General features: G+C 41.1%; 1 protein-coding gene across 4 annotated transcripts in view; it reads right to left on the reverse strand.

The window, feature by feature from the left end:
* The window catches only part of PLPPR1 (phospholipid phosphatase related 1), a 150459-nt gene that overhangs the window by 25752 nt on the left and 105310 nt on the right, over positions 1–19397 (reverse strand). For all 4 annotated transcript variants that reach the window (XM_069964321.1, XM_069964317.1, XM_069964323.1 and 1 more), the window contains one exon: positions 11286–11418. In XM_069964321.1, the coding sequence (XP_069820422.1) occupies positions 11286–11418 (133 nt within the window). The remainder of the gene's footprint in view (positions 1–11285; positions 11419–19397) is intronic.

Consider the following 19397-nt stretch of genomic DNA (forward strand, 5'->3'; position numbering starts at 1 on the left):
CCAATACTTGCAACAGAGTGGGGACTTAAGGGCCTACGTATCAGGGCGGTTTGGTGTTCTCCCCACTGGGAGGCCTCCCTTGGCAAAAGGCTTCATTCTCTGGAGAGTATCTGGCTATTCCCCTGTTTTGAGACTCACAACTGAGCCTCCACGGACCCTTTCTTTGCATATATATATATATATATATATATATATATATATATATATATTTATATATATACACTCACCAGACACTTTATTAGGTACACCATGCTAGTAATGGGTGGTCTTCTGCTGCTGTAGCCCATCTGCCTCAAAGTTCGACGTACTGTGCGTTCAGAGATGCTCTTCTGCCTACCTTGGTTGTAACGGTTGGCTATTTGAGTCACTGTTGCCTTTCTATCAGCTCGAACCAGTCTGTCCATTCTCCTCTGACCTCTGGCATCAACAAGGCATTTCTGCCCACAGAACTGCCGCTCACTGGATGTTTTTTCTTTTTCGGACCATTCTCTGTAAACCCTAGAGATGGTTGTGCGTGAAAATCCCAGTAGATCAGCAGTTTCTGAAATACTCAGACCAGCCCTTCTGGCACCAACAACCATGCCACGTTCAAAGGCACTCAAATCACCTTTCTTCCCCATACTGATGCTCGGTTTGAACTGCAGGAGATTGTCTTGACCATGTCTACATGCCTAAATGCACTGAGTTGCCGCCATGTGATTGGCTGATTAGAAATTAAGTGGTAACGTGCAGTTGGACAGGTGTACCTAATAAAGTGGCCGGTGAGTGTATATATATATATATATATATATATATATATGTATAAAATATTTTTTTTCCTCTCCTTAACCCCTTAAGGACGGGGCCCATTTTCGTTTTTGCGTTTTCGGTTTTTCCTCCTTGTGTTTAAAAGGCCATAGCACTTGCATTTTTCCACCTAGAAACCCATATGAGCCCTTATTTTTTGCGTCACTAATTGTACTTTGCAACTGCAGACTGAATTTTTGCATTAAGTATACTACGAAACCAGAAAAAAATTCAAAGTGTGGTGAAATTGAAAAAAAAAACGCATTTCTTTTATTTGGGGGAACTGTGTTTTTACGCCATTCGCCCTGGGGTAAAACTGACTTGTTATGCATGTTCCTCAAGTCATTACGATTAAAACGATATATAACATGTATAACTTATATTGTATCTGATGGCCTATAAAAAATTCAAACCATTGTTAACAAGTATACGTTCCTTAAAATCGCTCCATTCCCATGCTTATAACGCTTTTATCCTTTGGTCTATGGGGCTGTGTCAGGTGTCATTTTTTGCGCCATGATGTGTTCTTTCTATCGGTTCCTTGATTGCGCATATACGACTTTTTGATCGCTTTTTATTACATTTTTTCTGGATTTGATGCGACCAAAAATGTGCAATTTTGCACTTTGGGATTTTTTGCGCTGACGCCGTTTACCATGCGAGATCAGGAATGTGATTAATTAATAGTTCGGGCGATTACGCACGCGGCGATACCAAACATGTTTATTTATTTATTTATTTGTTTACTTTTATTTAAAACCTGGGAAAAGGGGGGTGATTCAGACTTTTATTAGGGGAGGGGGCTTTTTACTATAAACAACACTTTTTTTTTTATACTGATCTCTCATTGAGATCTCTGCAGCATAGATATGCTGCAGAGATCAATGAGATAGGCACTCGTTTACTTCCGGCTGCTGCAGCCGGAAGTAAACGAGTGCCGAGTCGGGGACAGCGCCATCTTGGACGAGTCCCCGGCCGGCATTAGTAACGGAGATCGCTCCTCCGGGACAACGTCCCGGAGGAGCGATCTCCCCCACTAGACACCAGGGAAAGGTTGCCTCCGGTAATCGGAGGCAGCTGTCAACTTTGACAGCTGCCTCCGATTAGCTAATTAGCAGGCACGGCGATCAGACCGTGCCCGCTAATAGCGGCGGTCCCGGGCTACACGCGGCACCCGGGACCGCGGCGCTTCAAAGCGGGGCCGCCGTGCGGCCCTGCTTTGGAGTGCTAATGAGGACATATGACGTACCGGTTCATCATATGTCCTTAAGAGGTTAAAGAGTAACTGTCATGTTTTTTTTTTATTGCATAAATCAGTAGTATAAGCGATTTTAAGAAACACTGTAATAGGTTTTTATCAGCCAAAAAAGGCTCCTTCTGTACTCAAGAAGCAATCTCCCAGCCTCCCCCCCTGACTTCTTATCTGTGCATTATCAGGCAAACACGTCTTCATTACAGAGAAGCCAGTGAAGACGGGTTCTGCTCTCTCCATTGTAAGCCTATGAAGGGGGGAGGGGCCCAGGGAGATGAGGGAGCAGGAAGAGGTGACATGAAGGTCAGCTGTTTGTAGACTCTCTGGGCACCTAAACCGCAGGATTCTGGGGTCAGAAATGTCAGTGCTTATCTATGAACTTACTGAGAGAAGATTGCAGGGTGTTGTGCTGTGCAGAAATCCTCGGTGCTCAGTCACTCCTAACAGCCCCTCCCCTCTCCATAGCCACATAATGGAGACAGAAATCCTGCTTCATTTGATGTGAGGGGGGAGGCTGGGAGATTGCTTTTTCAGTATAGAAGGAAACTCTTTTAGTACATAAAACCTATTACAGAGTTTCTTTAAATCGCGTGTACTGTTGATATTTAATGTTTTCAGAAAAATGACCCTGAAATGACAGTTACGCTTTAAAGCTCAAAGTACAGCTAAAGTACCTTATAAAATTTCAAGTCCAATTTTTTTTTTTTATTAATTTCATATAAGGGATGCATGTATATAGGTGACAGGATCAAAACTGTTGTATGGGCCTTTAATTTTTTAACTTTGAAATATTAGCTGCAGCTGGGGAATGCAGCCTTCTGACACTCATTGCTTTGCTGTTCACTGTCCCTGCCTTTTGTTTGGAGAACCTGATGGATCTTCTCTCCTTCAGTGGCAAAGATTATTGCTTGCTGACTGCAGTTATCCACCTGTCACACAGAACTCTACTGAACTAAGATATAACAATTTTTTTAGATGAAAAGTTACATTTTGATTCACTATGCTCCAAAGGCATGACAGAAACAATTTGTCAACTAGGGGCTCATGCATACAGTGAATGGTGAATTTGGGACGGCATTATATTTTGTAACATAAGTAACAAATGTATTTTAGGGATAGGTATAACATCACTTCACTTTACAATACCTTATCTCTGTCTAGCAATGTGGACTGGTTGATGGTTGGTCTCTACTGCTGCAAAAATGACCGAGTAGTGTCAGCTATTATCAGGGTTCTCCTTTGTACAAACATGGCAAAGTAATGCTTGGCAAGCCTAGTAGTTACATAAATTATTCTTTAGGAAATCTCTAGCTTTCTCTAGATAACATGTGTAAGATAAAAATGAAGAGAAGTGTTCATCATTTAACATGAATGTGATTTATCCTGCTCCTCTGTGGAAATCTCAAGCTTTGCTATATTGATTTTAAGCTATTAAAGGATAACATAAACTTAAAGTTTTTTTATTGTCTCCAGGGAAAATGCCCAAACTGGCACCTTGATGGAATTTATGGAAATAAGCTGAAATAACAATTCAATGTAAAATTAATTAAAAGTGTAAAGTCAACATTGTCCTAGCAGCAGAAGTATTTGATTAGTCTTCTACAATGTGCAAGCTGCACAGCCCATAATGCCCTGGGGGAATTCCACAAGCTCAGCTCTATGGCATTTTGCCAGTCATCAATACCATAGATGCTCACAGACAGATCAAACTCAAGGATGTCTCAAAGTTATTTATTTAACCCTTACATAAGAAATGTGGAACATCCAGGGTGCATTGAGTTTACAATGTTTACAGTTTCAGGCCTGGAGTTTGAAGCCCACTATATAGGTTTTATTCAGTAATTCAGAACCAATTTACATATTAAAAGATCATTGAAAGCCGAATGTTTGTAAATAATTCATAGAATAATTTCTTGTCTGAGGAATTTCTGTCCTATATTACTCATTTCTGATCAGTGATCTTACAGAATATTTCAAACATACTTTTTAAAATATATTTATGCAAAGATTCTATCAGTGGTCTCTGCATAAAAAAACAGCATGATGCTACTTTTATATCTCTGAAACCTTCTAGGGTAGTGGAAGAACTATTCAGAGAGTTTAAAGGAGAACTGTCACCACTCACAGACCACCGCCAGTCTCCTGAAGCTCCCAATCCTGCGATGTCACGACCTAGCTAGTAAGAAATGCCTGCTCAGCCAATCAGTGTCTGAGGCAGGACACCTGTGCAGTCTCTGACTGGCTGAGTGGTAGTTCTAGAAAACTGGAGACTGGGGGGTGAGAGTGAGCTGGTAATGATGCACTGCTGGGGCCCTGGGTAAGTATAGCTTCTTTATTATGTTACCACCAGAACCCCCTGCCCGTCCTGCATTTTTACTGTTTGCTGGAGTTCTTCTATAAGGCCTCTTTCACACATCAATATTAGGCTGTGTTCATATACTGTCAAAATGATGGCCGTTTTTACTGGACGGCCATCATTTAACAACAAATAATGAACTCTATTATATTAGTAATAGCCAATATTATAAAATAATGTATGTAACTTGCTGTTAAATAATGACCTTATACTGTCCGCAATTACATATTATAGAACCTACTAATTTGAGTGGACGCTTTTTTACATCCATAGTTGCTATGATCTGTTTAAGGGACGCAAAAAATACAAGAAAGCCATTATATGTGATCTACACATTTCAATAAATAGATGCATGCAAACACAGACAAGGGCGAATACACATCCTAATCCTGTCCATAGTTGGGGGAACGTACTTATGGACAGGATTACTAATGTGAAAATATCTCTTTGTCTAATACTGGAAAGCCCTATACCTACTTACAGAGAAGTCTTACTTAGAGAGAGTCAAATGAGTGATTGGTAGCTATGCTACAGTACTTACTGTAAGGGCCTGTTCACACTAAGGAATTTGCACACAATTTCAAGAGGAGTCTGTGCTGCTGACCCCGCTTAAAGTTCTGCCTGTCCTATTGATTGAATAGGATGTTTTACGCGCACTACGCCATCTCCCCAAAAATTTAAATGTCAGTTCTTTGGGCAGATGGCGGAGTGCGCGTGAGACATCCTATTTAATGAATGGGCCAGGCGGAACTTCAAGCGGGGTCTGCAGCATACACTCTGCTTGTATTGACATATTTGTGACTATGACTGCCAATGTCTCAACTACACTTATTTCCTTTATGTTTTTTACAGCAGGGGGCATATAACCTTTATGGTTTACCTTAGCTCGATAAATGGGTAGAAACCTCCCCTAATTAAACAGATGACAAAAAATCCATTACTTTACAGTAGTGGGTATGAGGCAGAATAAGGATGGCACTAAAAACTTCAGTTTAATAAAGACATGTTAACATTTTATAAGCGTGGAGTGAAATAGAAATATTACCAAGCTTCTATGTTATATGGGCAACAGCTGATGAAGTGAAGGAAAGAAATGAGCTCCTCATTATTTTGTGGGTGTGCAACCATAATAACATGACTCAAAGCAATTAGTGAGTGGAAGACTTATCCTCTCTCTGTCAAGTGGTAATGTCAGCGGCCTCCACAACTGTCAATTATTGAGGGAGAATGAACATTTTAATAGAGGACATATTATAGAGAAGAACATACAATAATGGTTGTAGAAGCCTATTGCATTAGCATGAAATAAACTGACATGTAGCAATTATAAATGCATTATTTACTGAGGTACTGTACTTAGGGTGACAACAGAGGCTCAATTTAAACACATACAGCAAAAATAGAAGGGGTGATTCCCACTCAACTTATATAGTTAAACTTGTAGGGTTAATCACGTTAAATATTTTTGGAAATCCATTCATTTAACAAATTTTCCTCCTTTTCCTGATATGTCCACCTATTAAATCCCATCAGCCAGATCACTGCTTTTCGAACAGAGAATAAGATGCCCCTTCTCCAGGCTGTGCCATCCTGGTCTGTAAGCTTAACAGTGATTCTGTCCATAAGATGGCTGAGCATGGAGGAGAATGTGACCCTCTCTCTGTGTCCTCCACTAAGTCTGTATATGTCAATGGAGGACACAAAGGGCCGGGCATGGGCACATGCTCCTCTATGATCGCATACAGAACAGGAAACACAGCCTGAGGAAGGGGAGCCTGATATCAGTGCTGCGAAGTACACTAAAAGGAGCAACAATTTGGTACACTTATAAAAGTGAAGATCAGGTACAGTAACAGGGGATACAAAGGATTATCAGGTATAGTAACAGGGGTGACCATGCAGTGTCCCAGAACCTTTGTGCCACTGCTAGGTTCCTGTTTATGTCAGGCAGCACTGAGATATGTCATGCTGGGTTCTGTGTGTCTTAATGGGAGCTGTAGTATTACGCTTTGTCCACAAGATGCCGCTAACCATACTCTCCCATTACGGCCAGAACATTAAAAGTCATAGGCTGGGTTCACACTGTGTTTTTTCAATTTCTTTTTGTTTTTGTTTTCTTGAACGCATTAAAAAACTGATACATTTGTGTACATCTGTTCTGATTCATTTTTCCATTGACTTCCATTAGAAAAAAAGAATCAAAACATGTCCTTTTTTTAGCTCTGTGATTGTTACTGCCATCTTTTTTTTTTTTTTTTTATAAAGGATGATGTTTTTTGATTATTTTATGTGGAGACTCTAATGAACACTACTTGCTACTTGCTAGAGGAACTCTACAAAAAGGGAATTCATACTCAAAGGACACTATACTGATTTGGACCATGTTCCCACTTTGTATGTTCCGTAGTAATCACAGCCATAGTAACAACGTCCGGGATTTCAACGGTACTTACGTAGTGATGCACCTGAGGGAATCACTGACAACGTGTATACACATAGTATACACTCCGGCCGGGATCCCTAGCAGCACCGCAAGAAACTGACATGTCAATGAATAGCGGCTGCAGAAAACCCTGTCAGTTTAAACAATGGAGCTCCATTGTGTGCAGCAGGGAATTTGGATGTGGGCGCACATGGATGCACCTGCATCTGAATTCAGTGACAGTGAAGATCATCCGGTCGGACCACAGAATGGCCGGTGTCTTAGAATGTGTGAACATAGGCTTACAGTGCCAGAACTCTTATGTTATCTCGTCACCACCATGGCAGTCACCAGACTCACAGGAGTTTATAGAATAACTGTAATTTAGGCACTATGTCAAGTGAATTTTAACCCTTAGAGCAGTACATGTACTGCTCTGCAAGTAGGATGTTAAGGCTCACAGCAGTACATGTACTGCTTGGCATTTCTGGGGATTTTTTTCACCATATGAAGTGACAGAAGGGTGTTGGCAAATCACTAGAAGATGTCCAGGGACCAATCAAAGTACTCCTGCTTTGGCGACTTTGAATCTAACCTCGTAGAAATAAAAGATATTAGAAAAAGTATGCAAACGTTGTATAAATAAATGGGAAATGTTAAATTACTTTTTTGAGTGTAATACAATCAGAATATTTGAAAAAATCAATCATTTATAAATTTTTCATTACGCTTAACATAGTAGTACAGAGTAGAACCTAACATTTACCACTGATGTAACATACAATATGTCACAAAAAAAAAATCTCAGAATTAAATGGATAGGTTAAAGCACAAAAACGTATTTGAAGAAAAGAGGCCGAGCATTAAAGGAGAAGTCCTGCAAAAATGTTAATTAAAGCATTGTACTCTCCCCCAAAAGTTATACAAATTACCAATATAAACATAAAGTGCTTTTCTCCCTGCACCTACTACTACATCAAGGCTTTCCTCACTGGATAAAATGGTGATGTCACAAGCCGACTCCCAGAGCTGTGCAGGCTGTGGCTGCTGGAGAGGATGATGGCAGGGGGACACTGAGGGACACAGGGACTGGAGGGACACTGAGCATCCCTCTGCCATCATCCTCTCCAGCAGCCACAGCCCGCACAGCTCTGTTATGTTATAACCATGTTATCCAGGAAGTGACATCACCCTGTTATTCAGGAAGTGAAGCCTTGATGCAGTAGTAAGTGCAGGAAAGAAGAAGTGGCCCAAAGTGGCTCTTTACTCAAAAGGTTAAAAGTTAAAAGGGTACTCTAAACCATAATGGACACTGATTACAAGTGCCATTTCCAAGTGACTTATCAAGGACTTTAACCCCTTAAAGACATACATGTATGGCATAAAAAGCATACATGTATGTCCTCGTATGTACACCTGATGGCATAAATGTATGCCCCGCCAGGGTATAACGCTAAGAAAGGAGGTGTGGACCAGCTGCTATTAGCAGCTAAGACCTCCGCCACAATGACGAGTCACAGCAATTAGGCGGCTGCTCGCCATTAACATTTAAGGCTAAGTGACAGGAGCAGCTCCTGTCACTTAACAATCGTGACCCCAGCAGTGCTATTGTGGGGGGGAGGGAAATGTTTCCTGACTGACAGAGCTCTCGTTTTCTTTGCGTAGCCTCATCGGCAGAGTCTGCCGATAACACCAATCGATCCTATGCTATGGTATAGCATTGATCAGTGTATGCAATCTAATGATTGCATGTAATATATTCCCTCGGGGGGATTTAAAAAAAAAAAAAAAAGTGTCTCAAAATATGTGAAAGCCCCTCCCCCAATAAAAGTTTAAATCACCCCCCTTTCCCATTTTATAAAGATAAACATACTGGACCTTATTTACTAACAATCCATTAATTTTAAGCCATTATACTGTCGGTTGTGCCTGATTTATCTTGTCAAATTCATTAATGTGGCGCAGTAGAAAAGCTATGTAAACATGCATATCGCTGTATTCAGACTGACCTAAAGAATAAAGATAACATGTCCATTTTACCGTAAAGTGTATTACGTAATTTCACCCCATAAATAATATATTGGGGGTTTTGTCATTCAGTTGATGGTAGCTTGAAAGAGACTTTTACAAAGTATACTTGTTCATGAAAATTTTTTAGTATAGTATTTCTTATACTTATTGAAAATGCCATCGCTTCTTAACAAAAAGAATTAAGTGTTGCTTAGTAAATCGCAATTTAAACACATTTAAGAAGAAAAATAATTAATTCCTCAATCTACTTCAAATAATTATAGTCAAAGATCATTGTTCAAGAGCAGTTAGATGGAATATAATAAGATATAATTGGAAATTGAATCACATGCTCCTGGTTCAATAGTTTTATTTCAATCATCACTGTGATGGTTCAGCTGCTTAGTTAATTGCATTCTAAGACCTAAATATTATAGCGTAATGTCTGCTGTACGGTAATACACACTGCACATCTTATTATCAACTTATTTTACCAGAATAGGAGACATATCAAAAGCATCTTGCTGGTACTTAGAGCAATGACTAAGGTAACACAGAGCTAGAACTGCTATCTATATGAATCCTGGAGTTGGGACAGGCCTCACTGCATAAAGACATAAATGCTTAAAAATGCTAATAAATTGTATGAAGCCTTAAATGGGTACTCTCAGTCCCAATAAATAACATTAAATTAGCAGGGGAGTATTATAGTACATCTTTGCAATTTACTTCATTCATTTTTTATATAATACTGTTAATATACTTTATAATATTGGAGCAATGGTGATATAATATATGATGTAATAATGTGTACTGTATGATGTCGATGCTCTATTACTGTTTTATCTACATGATGTTGTAATAAGGATGATATAACGTACAGTGCGTGAACCCACCCTAATAGTGTGTTAACCCCCCCAATACAGTATGCTACAGTTACATGATGTCCTAATAATGCTGATATAAAGCAGAATGCTGTCGAAATAGTAATATAATGCACAATGTTATAGCAGTTACGATATAATACATTCAGTGTATCACTCCAAGTGAATGTAGTGGGACAACAGGGTGCTGTTAGCTCCATAACTGTTAGCAGTTTTTATTTAAGTTTTTAGTACTGTATTACTCAGACATATGCTTTTTATATACATTTGTGTTTAAGACAGGACAAGCAATTGGGGAGCAGATCTGATGTATCTATGGGTACAGGTTTTGTAACTAATATCCAGAGGCAGTATCCTGTTAAGATGTATTTACACCTGTCCTGTTTTAAAATTCGATGTTATAATGTCGCTATAATGTATGAAGCCCTAATTTATTCTGGTAGCCAAAGTGGTATGCGTAGAGAAAATTTATAAAAAGGAAGTACACCCAGCCTTGACTAGTTATTACAGCTGATTGAGCACTTAAAGTGACACTGTCACACCCTATTTGCATTTTGACTGCTCTCCACAGGTGTAAAGGGTAAATGTTACAGCTTTCATCACTTATTTTATATCACACCTCATGGTGCTTGTTCTGGTAAAAAGTAGTTTTTATCACTTGTGGCCTTGCGGCCTATGTGCCACATCGCTCCGCCCCTAGTACCACTTAGCCCTGCCCCCACCCGTGACGTCATTGCCGCATAGGCTCCGCCATTGGTGTGGGACAATCTAGGGGGGTGGGGCCTAGAGCTTTAGGCTGGCCCTTCCAATGGCTGTTCAGAGGGCGGGGCCTATGATGTCACAGATTGGGTGGGGCTAAGTGACACTAGGGGCGGAGTGATGTGGCACATAGGCTGTGAGGCCCCGCCCACATATACCAATCCACAGGTGATAAAAACGACTTTTTACCAGAACAAGCAGCATGAGGTATAATATAATATAAGTAATGAAAGCTGTAACATTTACCCTTTACACCGGTGAAGAGCAGTCAAAATGCAAAAAGGGGGTGAAAGTGTCACTTTAAATACTCAAGTCCTCGTTACTCAAGTTGAACATTTTTCAATCGAGTTACTCGGGTGCTTGAGTGGAGTAACAAAACAATGTAAGACTCAAGTATTTAACCAAGTGCTCCCCAGTCAGCAAAGAGGGGGGTACCTGGTTAACCTAAATTGACAGTCTGGTGGCCCCTGGGTGGTATTTTTACTATTAAAGCTTAGCCAATAGGCAACTGGCTGAGCAGAAATATAATTGTAAGCCCCTTTCATTATGGGTTTAAGGCTGTGGAACTGCATTATCCTCCGATGACTTTTAACAAGCTTTTTTTTACCCAAGCAGCACAAGGTACTCAGCTGAGCATCAAGCATGATCGACCACCCCAATGCTCAAACACTATGTTAGACTGAGCATGCTTGCTTAATTATCTCTACTGGTTATCTCATAAGTGTCCTAATGAAGTGATTACAGATAGTGCTACTGGTCACGACTACTGCTTGTGATCTTTCATTGCAGGCAGGAGGACAATATAAATACACTTACCTATAAATCTGATGACTCGTCGGATTAGGGGGTTCAAATAACAACACTCTCCAGTCAGAATCATCTTCTCTTGAACAATCAGATTTTCTCTAGTAGACTTTATAAAGTAAGTTGCTACTTCACCAATAAATATCTGGAAACAAAGAGACATAAATATGTGTCAGAAACAAAGCTATGTTTCTACAGCTCAGAGGGGTTGTCCGGTATTAAGCAATTTTTAATATACAACCGTTAGTATAAAGAAAACAATGAAGAGCTTATGCTTACCTGTCTACCCTCCCCCATGTCCTGTTGCAGAGTCGCCGGTGTCCCCCACTGACTGCTGCACCTCCCCGGAGATTAACTCCTCTAGTGACAGCTCGTTTAGCCAATCACTACCTCAGACGAGATAGCACCACAGCCAGTGATTGTGCTGTCGATTCCAAGACAAAGTGGCGGGACTGCAGTCAGTGGGGGACAACAGCAACACTGCAAAAGGATACAGAGGGAGTGCAGACAGGTAAGCATATGCTCTTTATTGTTCTCTATATGCCAGCAGCGACATATTAAAAATTGCTTGGTGCTGGACGACCCCGCTGGACGCTTGACAACCACCACAAACAGAACATATAGGTCAGAGAAAGCAAGTCTTCTACAAATTTTTTACAAAAGCCACAAGAGCAATCAATAAAATCTATCTATCTATCTATCTATCTATCTATCTATCTATCTATCTATCTATCTATCTATCAATCTATCTCTATCCATATCTCTCTCTCTATCTTTCTATCTATCGCAAGATGTTTGGTGCAATGTTATATTAGGGTCCATTTTTGTATACAATCCCAAACCTACCAGAGGTCTGCATAAAAAAGATCATTGTAGAGCAAAGGCATTGCACATATGTACACTGGAATAATAAATGACAACATTTAGGCGGGCAGATGTTGCCTCCTTTTATTTAGTCTGAGTAATTGGATTATGTGGAGCTGGTGATTTGTTGTTCATTGTGTAAACAATTAGCCTTGCATACTGGTCTCTTTTCCATTGATTATTAAAGAAAACATGTCACCAGGACTTGATCCTCATTTACTCTACCTCTAAAAAAGGCCTTATATCAGACATGGGGTATTTATAGCAGTTCTTTGAGCCATGCCTATGGATTGAAAAAAGAGAAATGTAGGAAGGACTGATAATTTACTTCTATTTTTATTTTATTCATGTGTTTGGCTCAAAGACTCTTCAGCAAATTACGTCCTGGCTTCCTGAAGTTCATGTGTGGCAGGGCTTGCCAACCCACAATTGTAATCCAATATTCAAGCACACACAACAACGTTGCACAACAAGTGAGGTGGACGTTCTATTAAGTCACCAACCCAGTGAGGACTATGTGAGCTCGGAGTGAGCTGTGTACTTTCTATTCCTTCCGTGTTCATATTATTGCACTCTGGTGAAAAACCCATTTATTGTAAGATTGAATCTACATTTTTGCTTATAAACGCATGGAAAAAGATACGTTGTTGTGTGTGCTTGAATACTGGCTCAAAGACTGTCATATAAGCTGGATTTCTTAAGGGAGGGCCTTTAGTTTTAAAACAGAGACACTCCCTTAGGGTAGGTTCACACGTAACAGTTCACACGCAAGTTCGCAGCTAAATCCGCTGCGATTCCTGTACTGTCAGTTTGAATAGGATTACACCTGCCTTGGAATTTTCATCCCGTTGTGAATATGTAAATGCCATGCGCCTTAACCTGCCGCATCCCAGTGAATAAATTACTGGGCTACACTCCTGCAACCACTGGCTGAGCGGGGCATCAGGATGCCGTGAGCCCTAGGAGCAAGTCAGAGCGTGGAGCGGTAAAGTATTCACAGGGCCGCCATGGGTTCAAGGGGACGGCGTTTACATAGTCGCAGCAGAGTGAAAATTCAGCTGCGAGTATGTAATCCTATTCAAACTGACAGTACAGGAATTGCTGCAGATTTCGATGTGAACTCACAGTGTGAAATTCAATGCGATTCTGTTATGTGTGAACCCACCCTAAAGAAGGCAGCCTCTTTCTCTTGTTTTGGGGGAGAGTGACTACAGCACTGTACCAACAGAGAGCCAGAGGGTTAGGTTGCATAAAGTCTACTGTGAGCTGTCAGGCTTGTAGTAGCAGTGACTGTGATCAGGCTACATCTTCACTGTAACTATAACATGGCAGATAACAATAAGGACCTCCTTTCAGTGATTTAGGTAACGGGGGAGGTCCGAAATTAAAACATATACTTTATTCCCAGGGTCAGTCCTACTGCTCCACATACCATAAACATTTTGATATTCCCCGTAGTAATTGTGAGTTTAGATTGCTGTATTGAAGGCGGAGTTCATTCATGATTTGAGTCACAATTTGGTTCTCATTTCTCTCATAAGTAGAAATAAGATAGAGAAAACGGTAATGGAAACATTTGCACCTTTTTCTGTGTTTTAGACCAATATGTTCCTAAACAGTTTGAGCTGATATAGCTGCTTTTTGAGCCTCATGTTTTCCCAATTTGGTCAGGGAAATTTACAATTTGGAACGCAAATGCTAAAATGGAACACTAGATGGACCAAGTGGCCTTTTTCTGCCGAGAATCTTCTGTTTCTATGTCAGTATTTTTACTAAAACTAGAAGTAAACACAGAAAAAATATATATTTAAAGGGGTTGTCCGGCGATAAAAAATTATTCACAGAATAACACACATTACAAAGTTATACAACTTTGTAATGTATGTTATGTCTGTGAATGGCCCCCTTCCCCGTGTCCCACCACCCCCACCCGTGTACCCGGAAGTGTGGTGCGCTATACATTACCTGTCACGTGCCGACCACGGTCTCCGATCCTCAGCAGTGACGTCTTCTTCGGGGGGCCACGGATCTTCCCGAGTGCCAGCCGCCCTCTGCAGCGTCATCCGAAGCTCAGCCGCGATTGGCTGAGCATAACTATGCTCAGCCAATCGCGGCTGAGCAGCTGATGACGTGGCCGCGTCATCAGCCGCTCAGCCGCGATTGGCTGAGCACAGTTATGCTCAGCCAATCGCGGCTGAGCTTCGGATGACGCTGCAGAGGGTTGCCGGCACTCGGGAAGATCCGCCGGCCTCCCGAAGAAGACGTCACTGCTGACGATCGGAGACCGTGGACGACACGAGATGCGGTGAGTATAATGCACCACACTTCCGGGTCTAGCGTGGGTGGGGGGAAACACGGGGAAGGGGGCCATTCACAGACATAACATACATTACAAAGTTGTATAACTTTGTAATGTGTGTTATTCTGTGAATAATTTTTTATCGCCGGACAACCCCTTTAACTTACATGTTTACATGTTTAACTTACAAGTTTTGGATCAGGTGTAACCGGACAAAATATACATATGCCTATTGTAGACTATACCCAGGGTTAAAGTGGTCTAGGCTAGATTATACTCTGGGTATATTTTGTCCTAGGCTAGATTATATCCCGAAGTATATTTTGGCCAAGGCCAATTCATACCCCCTCAGGCAATATTATACTCCAATGAAATCAGTAGTATTAAGTGATGTACACAAGAATTACTTTATTTTTCAACATTCTATTGGGGATTCAGCTTTGTCTGCTGAGTTGAGTGAGAAGCTGAGTGACGTAACTCTTAAAAGTCTAAACACATAGGGGACATTTATCATTGCATTAGTAAGATCTATTAAGGGTTTTGTACTATTTTCCATTAATTTCCACAGCATGTGCATTTTTTTTTTCTTTTTTTGCACTGGGAGGGGGCAGGGCTCTCTATTAACTACTTTTTTCATTTAATTTATCATGTGTGAATTTTCAGTTTTTGTGTAAAATCCTACCCTACCGTAGTATTTTTAGCCATCTGTCTTGTGCAAGATTTATCAAGGCACTTGCGTCTAATGATAATTTTTGTGCAAAAACTGTAAATTTTGCGCAGTACATAAAAAGCATCTCCTACTCATAAAATTGCGCAGATGATAAATTCTTCCCATAGACATTTATTACCGTATTTTCCGTATTTTTAGCCGTCCCCGTCTTTCTAGCTGCTGACATTCCTGGGTTAAAAGTTTTTCTAAAAGGCCTCTTTATATCCAAGATGGCGCCGGCCAGGAAACTACATTACCCATCATGCAGTTCTTCTCTTAGCTTTTCTGCCAACTGCTCCTCATTACTACATTGCATGAGTGAAGTGGGGCTAGGTGTCATTGCCATAGAGCAGTCAGAGAGGGAGACTGATGTGCAGCAGCTCCTGGTCAGGTCTCTCTGACAGCTGACACCCTTCCCAGCCCTGCTGCAGGATCACTGTTTGGGCTGTGTAGCCTTGTCCATGACAGCAAACACCCCCTCCCCCGACCCATGCTTCTCACTCTCATTCTCCCTTGGTCTCCTGCAGTCTGGTCTCTAACAGCCACAACTTTATGCAAATGACAGAGTCCGGGGCTTCAGTCAGAGAATGAGAGATAAAATCCAGGGGGAGGGGGAGAGCTGCCCGGGACCGAGCTACACAGTGAGGAAGAAAGTTATCAGCATGGGGGGAGGAGGGGGGAGAGCTGCTGAGGACGGAGCTACACACAGTGAGGGAGAAGGTTATCAGCTTGGGGGGAGGAGTGGGGAGAGCTGCTGAGGACGGAGCTGCACACAGTGAAGAGACTAAAGAAACAGAGTGGAGGGAGTGACAGCTGCCAGGGACCCGGATCAGCACAAGACCAGACCAGGCGACACAGGAGGATGAGGGAGCTGCAAACAGACTTCGCAGCAGGGGCTGTCAGGTGTCCTCACTTCAGCCTATTGAAGGGAGGGAGGGAGGACACATGACTCTGACTCCGAGGGTGGGGGTCAGGAGAGGGAGCGTGTTGGGGTGGATTGGACTGAGCTCATTCTCTGCCTGCACCTTGGGTGAGGAGACAGGAAAAGCAGCAAAAGGACACAGAACAAATCATAACTTGTATTGGCCCATATGTGAAACTGGGGGTGGGCTTTTACATAGTGTAAAAAAGATTTTGGGGGGAATACCCCTTTAAGGTTGACAGGTCTGAGGGGGGGTATGAGTCACTATGTGGGGGTAATATTGGTCCCAGATATATTGGTAATATTTTGGATTTGGTCAGTTACAGTGACTGTATTGTGATAATATAGTAACAAGATATAGATGTATGTGTGCAATATTTTGCAAGTATTTTGTTCTATCCCCTATTAGTGCTGTTCTGGGCCCCCACAGAACTATCCTGTGTATTCTGATCTCCCACAAATGACCCTAGGATCCTCCTACTACAACAGCTGCATACACTACAACTCCCAGCATTTACTGACAGCACACAGTTGTCAGGATATGGTGGGAGTTGTAGTATATCTGAATAGAAAGTCCCCTGATAATAGCCGGTGCTGTATATAGGTTTACTGATGGATGGTTGTATAAGATTGCAGCCACCAGAAGCATCTACACAACTCACTTGTTAAAGGATTCTCCTCTCTGGAACTACAACTCCCAGTATACCCTGAGAGCTTCATAAGTGTAGGGCATTCTGAGAGTTGTAGTTTGACTAGCTGTGGACATGGATCAATCCAGGATAGAAATAGGTCAGCATGTCAATTCTCAACAGTTCTTCATTGGTGGGCCCCCAGGATCATTTCCCCTGGTGGGCCCCAAGTAGCCCAGTCCAACACTGCCCCCAAGTATATAGTTTATCCTTAGGGAATACTCTGACCTAGGCTTTTTTGTACCCCAGGGTATATTCTGGCCTAGGCCAAACTATACCCAGGTGTGTGTTAATTTGGCCTGCTACCCTAGTTTTGGTAAAAAAAAAATACTGACCAAAATAAGAATCAAATACTATGTACTATGAGTATAGCCAAAAAGTGAAAATACAATTACTGCCCTTTATTGAGTTGCATATGTCAGCCCAAGTCCACCCCTGCAGCCTGCCTATATTTTATGTTCAGATTATGGGCAGTGGTTTTCACGACCCATCCTGGAATCTATAGATTACAATACACACACACTGTATATTGCTGTTGTAAGATGTGTGCAGGTTGTGTTAAAAGGGTTGTCCGTCATCAAAGGGCAACTCCAGTGAATTTTTTTTTTCTTTGAAATCAACTGGTGTTAGGGTTCATTTACAGGTCATAAAGGAAAGCCTGAGATTTCACCTCTGTTCAAATCAATTCTTGGCTTTGGCTTCAAATCTTTGGCAGATAATCTGTCAGATAATCTTTCTATTTAAACGCACCCTTAGGAACTTATTAAAAAATCTCAGGTCTTTTAGTACTTATCAGCTGCGGTGTATCCTATATTTCTATGTCTATATCTATGACATATAGCAGCTGATAAGTACTGGAAGGCTTGAGATTTTTTAATAGAAGTAAATTACAAATATCTGGCACCAGTTCATTTGAAAGAAAAAAAAATGCACTGGAGTTGCCTTCTTTTAATATATTGCTGCTGGTGCATATAAATGTTATGCTTACCTGTCTGTCCTCTCCTGGTGTCCTGTTGCAGTGTTGCCGGAGTCCCCCACTGACTGCAGAGCCACCACTTCTGAGACAAACTCATCTCGGAAGTTACAGCGTCCTCAGCCAACCACTGGCCACGGGTCTGTCCCATATTAGTCAGTGATTGGCTGAGTGGGCTGTCACTCATGAGATAAGTTTGTCTCTGAAGTCAAGGCTCTGCCGTCAGTGGGGAACACCGGTGACACTGAAACAGGACACGAGGGGAGCACAGAGAGGTAAGCATAGAATGTTTATTGTTTTATATGCACCAGCAGCAATATGTGAAAAAATGCTTAATGCCGTACAACCCTTTTAAGTGTATTGTAGTAAACCATTTGTGTCCCTCTTTGGTCATCAAAAAAGTTGAGAGGTATGTGCTGGTTACAGGGCCAGAGTATATCTACAACTACCTCTGTAGTCTTTCTCTTCTTAGTGTGCCCTGACCATAAGCTGATTGCTTGGTTAAAACTGTTTAACAACCTCTAAAGTAAAGCACATTGCCAGTCATTAAATGGTTAATTCTCCAGTTACTGCACCTGTAGAAACCATGGCAACTGTAACCTTTGAGGACAATTGCTTATGTCATAAATAAGGTTTCGTAAAACCAAAATACGCTGTATGGATCAGTGCCATCTTCACTACTTTATTCTACCTTACCCTTGATATAATCTGGAGGTTCTAGAAGGGAAAAGAGGTTGCCTGCTTCAGACTAACCCTTTAATGGAGTCTCCACCTAGCGGATCTGGATCTGTAAGGGAGAAACTGTACTTCCACCTAGCCACTAAAGTGACACTATTGTGGCCAGATTTCTCTCACATCCGGTGCAGTATATTTTTTTAGTCTGTTTTTATTATGTTATTGTCTGTAAATCAGGTAAAATCTACAAATTTTTTTAATTATGTTATATTGGTATTACCCTCTAAGCCCAGGAGAGGGGCAATTCTCCAGTCACGGCTCCCTTTAGCTTTCCCCCACAGGGTTTTTTGTACGGTGGAGGGTGACTCTTCGTGAGAGGCTGTTTTTTTTTTTAAGTGTAATGTAATTTTAAATAAAATTTGACCATTTGACCCCTTATTACATTATTATGTGTCTTTATTTTGTATTCTTTGGCTTGATATATTTTGCTTGGGAATTGAAGGTCCACCACATATTGCAGTCATAAAGCCAAAGAAATCCCTTCCTTGTGTCAGGCAACCATCTCATAATCATCTCTCTGTGAGCTCACAATATTGGAAATTAAGGGAAGGGATCAGGGAATAGAGCCCATTCACTTCTTTATCAGTGCCCCAGCTGTTTAGGACACATCACTCCTTTATCTGTGTGTATGTCTGAACAGTATGTATTCTATTCCTTGTTCCTCACAACTGTATTCAGGCAATGGTTTAGCAATGGAAAAAAATTCTTGTAAAAATGTACATGTAAAAAAGCATTAGTTGTGCATATGTTTTTAGGCTCTGGATGTAAACATAGACATTACCATTTATTGACAGCAAATAGAAATATTAAGAATGATAAGGAATGGGGGGAAAGAGTATATTAGAAAGTTGTAGAACTTTTTATTTGACTATGTTCCATCTTTAAAAAGAAAAATAGAAAATGTATTTAAGTTAAAGAGCTATTGCAGTATTT

Source organism: Dendropsophus ebraccatus, chromosome 3, assembly GCF_027789765.1.
Source record: "Dendropsophus ebraccatus isolate aDenEbr1 chromosome 3, aDenEbr1.pat, whole genome shotgun sequence".
In the NCBI taxonomy this organism is placed as follows: domain Eukaryota; kingdom Metazoa; phylum Chordata; class Amphibia; order Anura; family Hylidae; genus Dendropsophus; species Dendropsophus ebraccatus.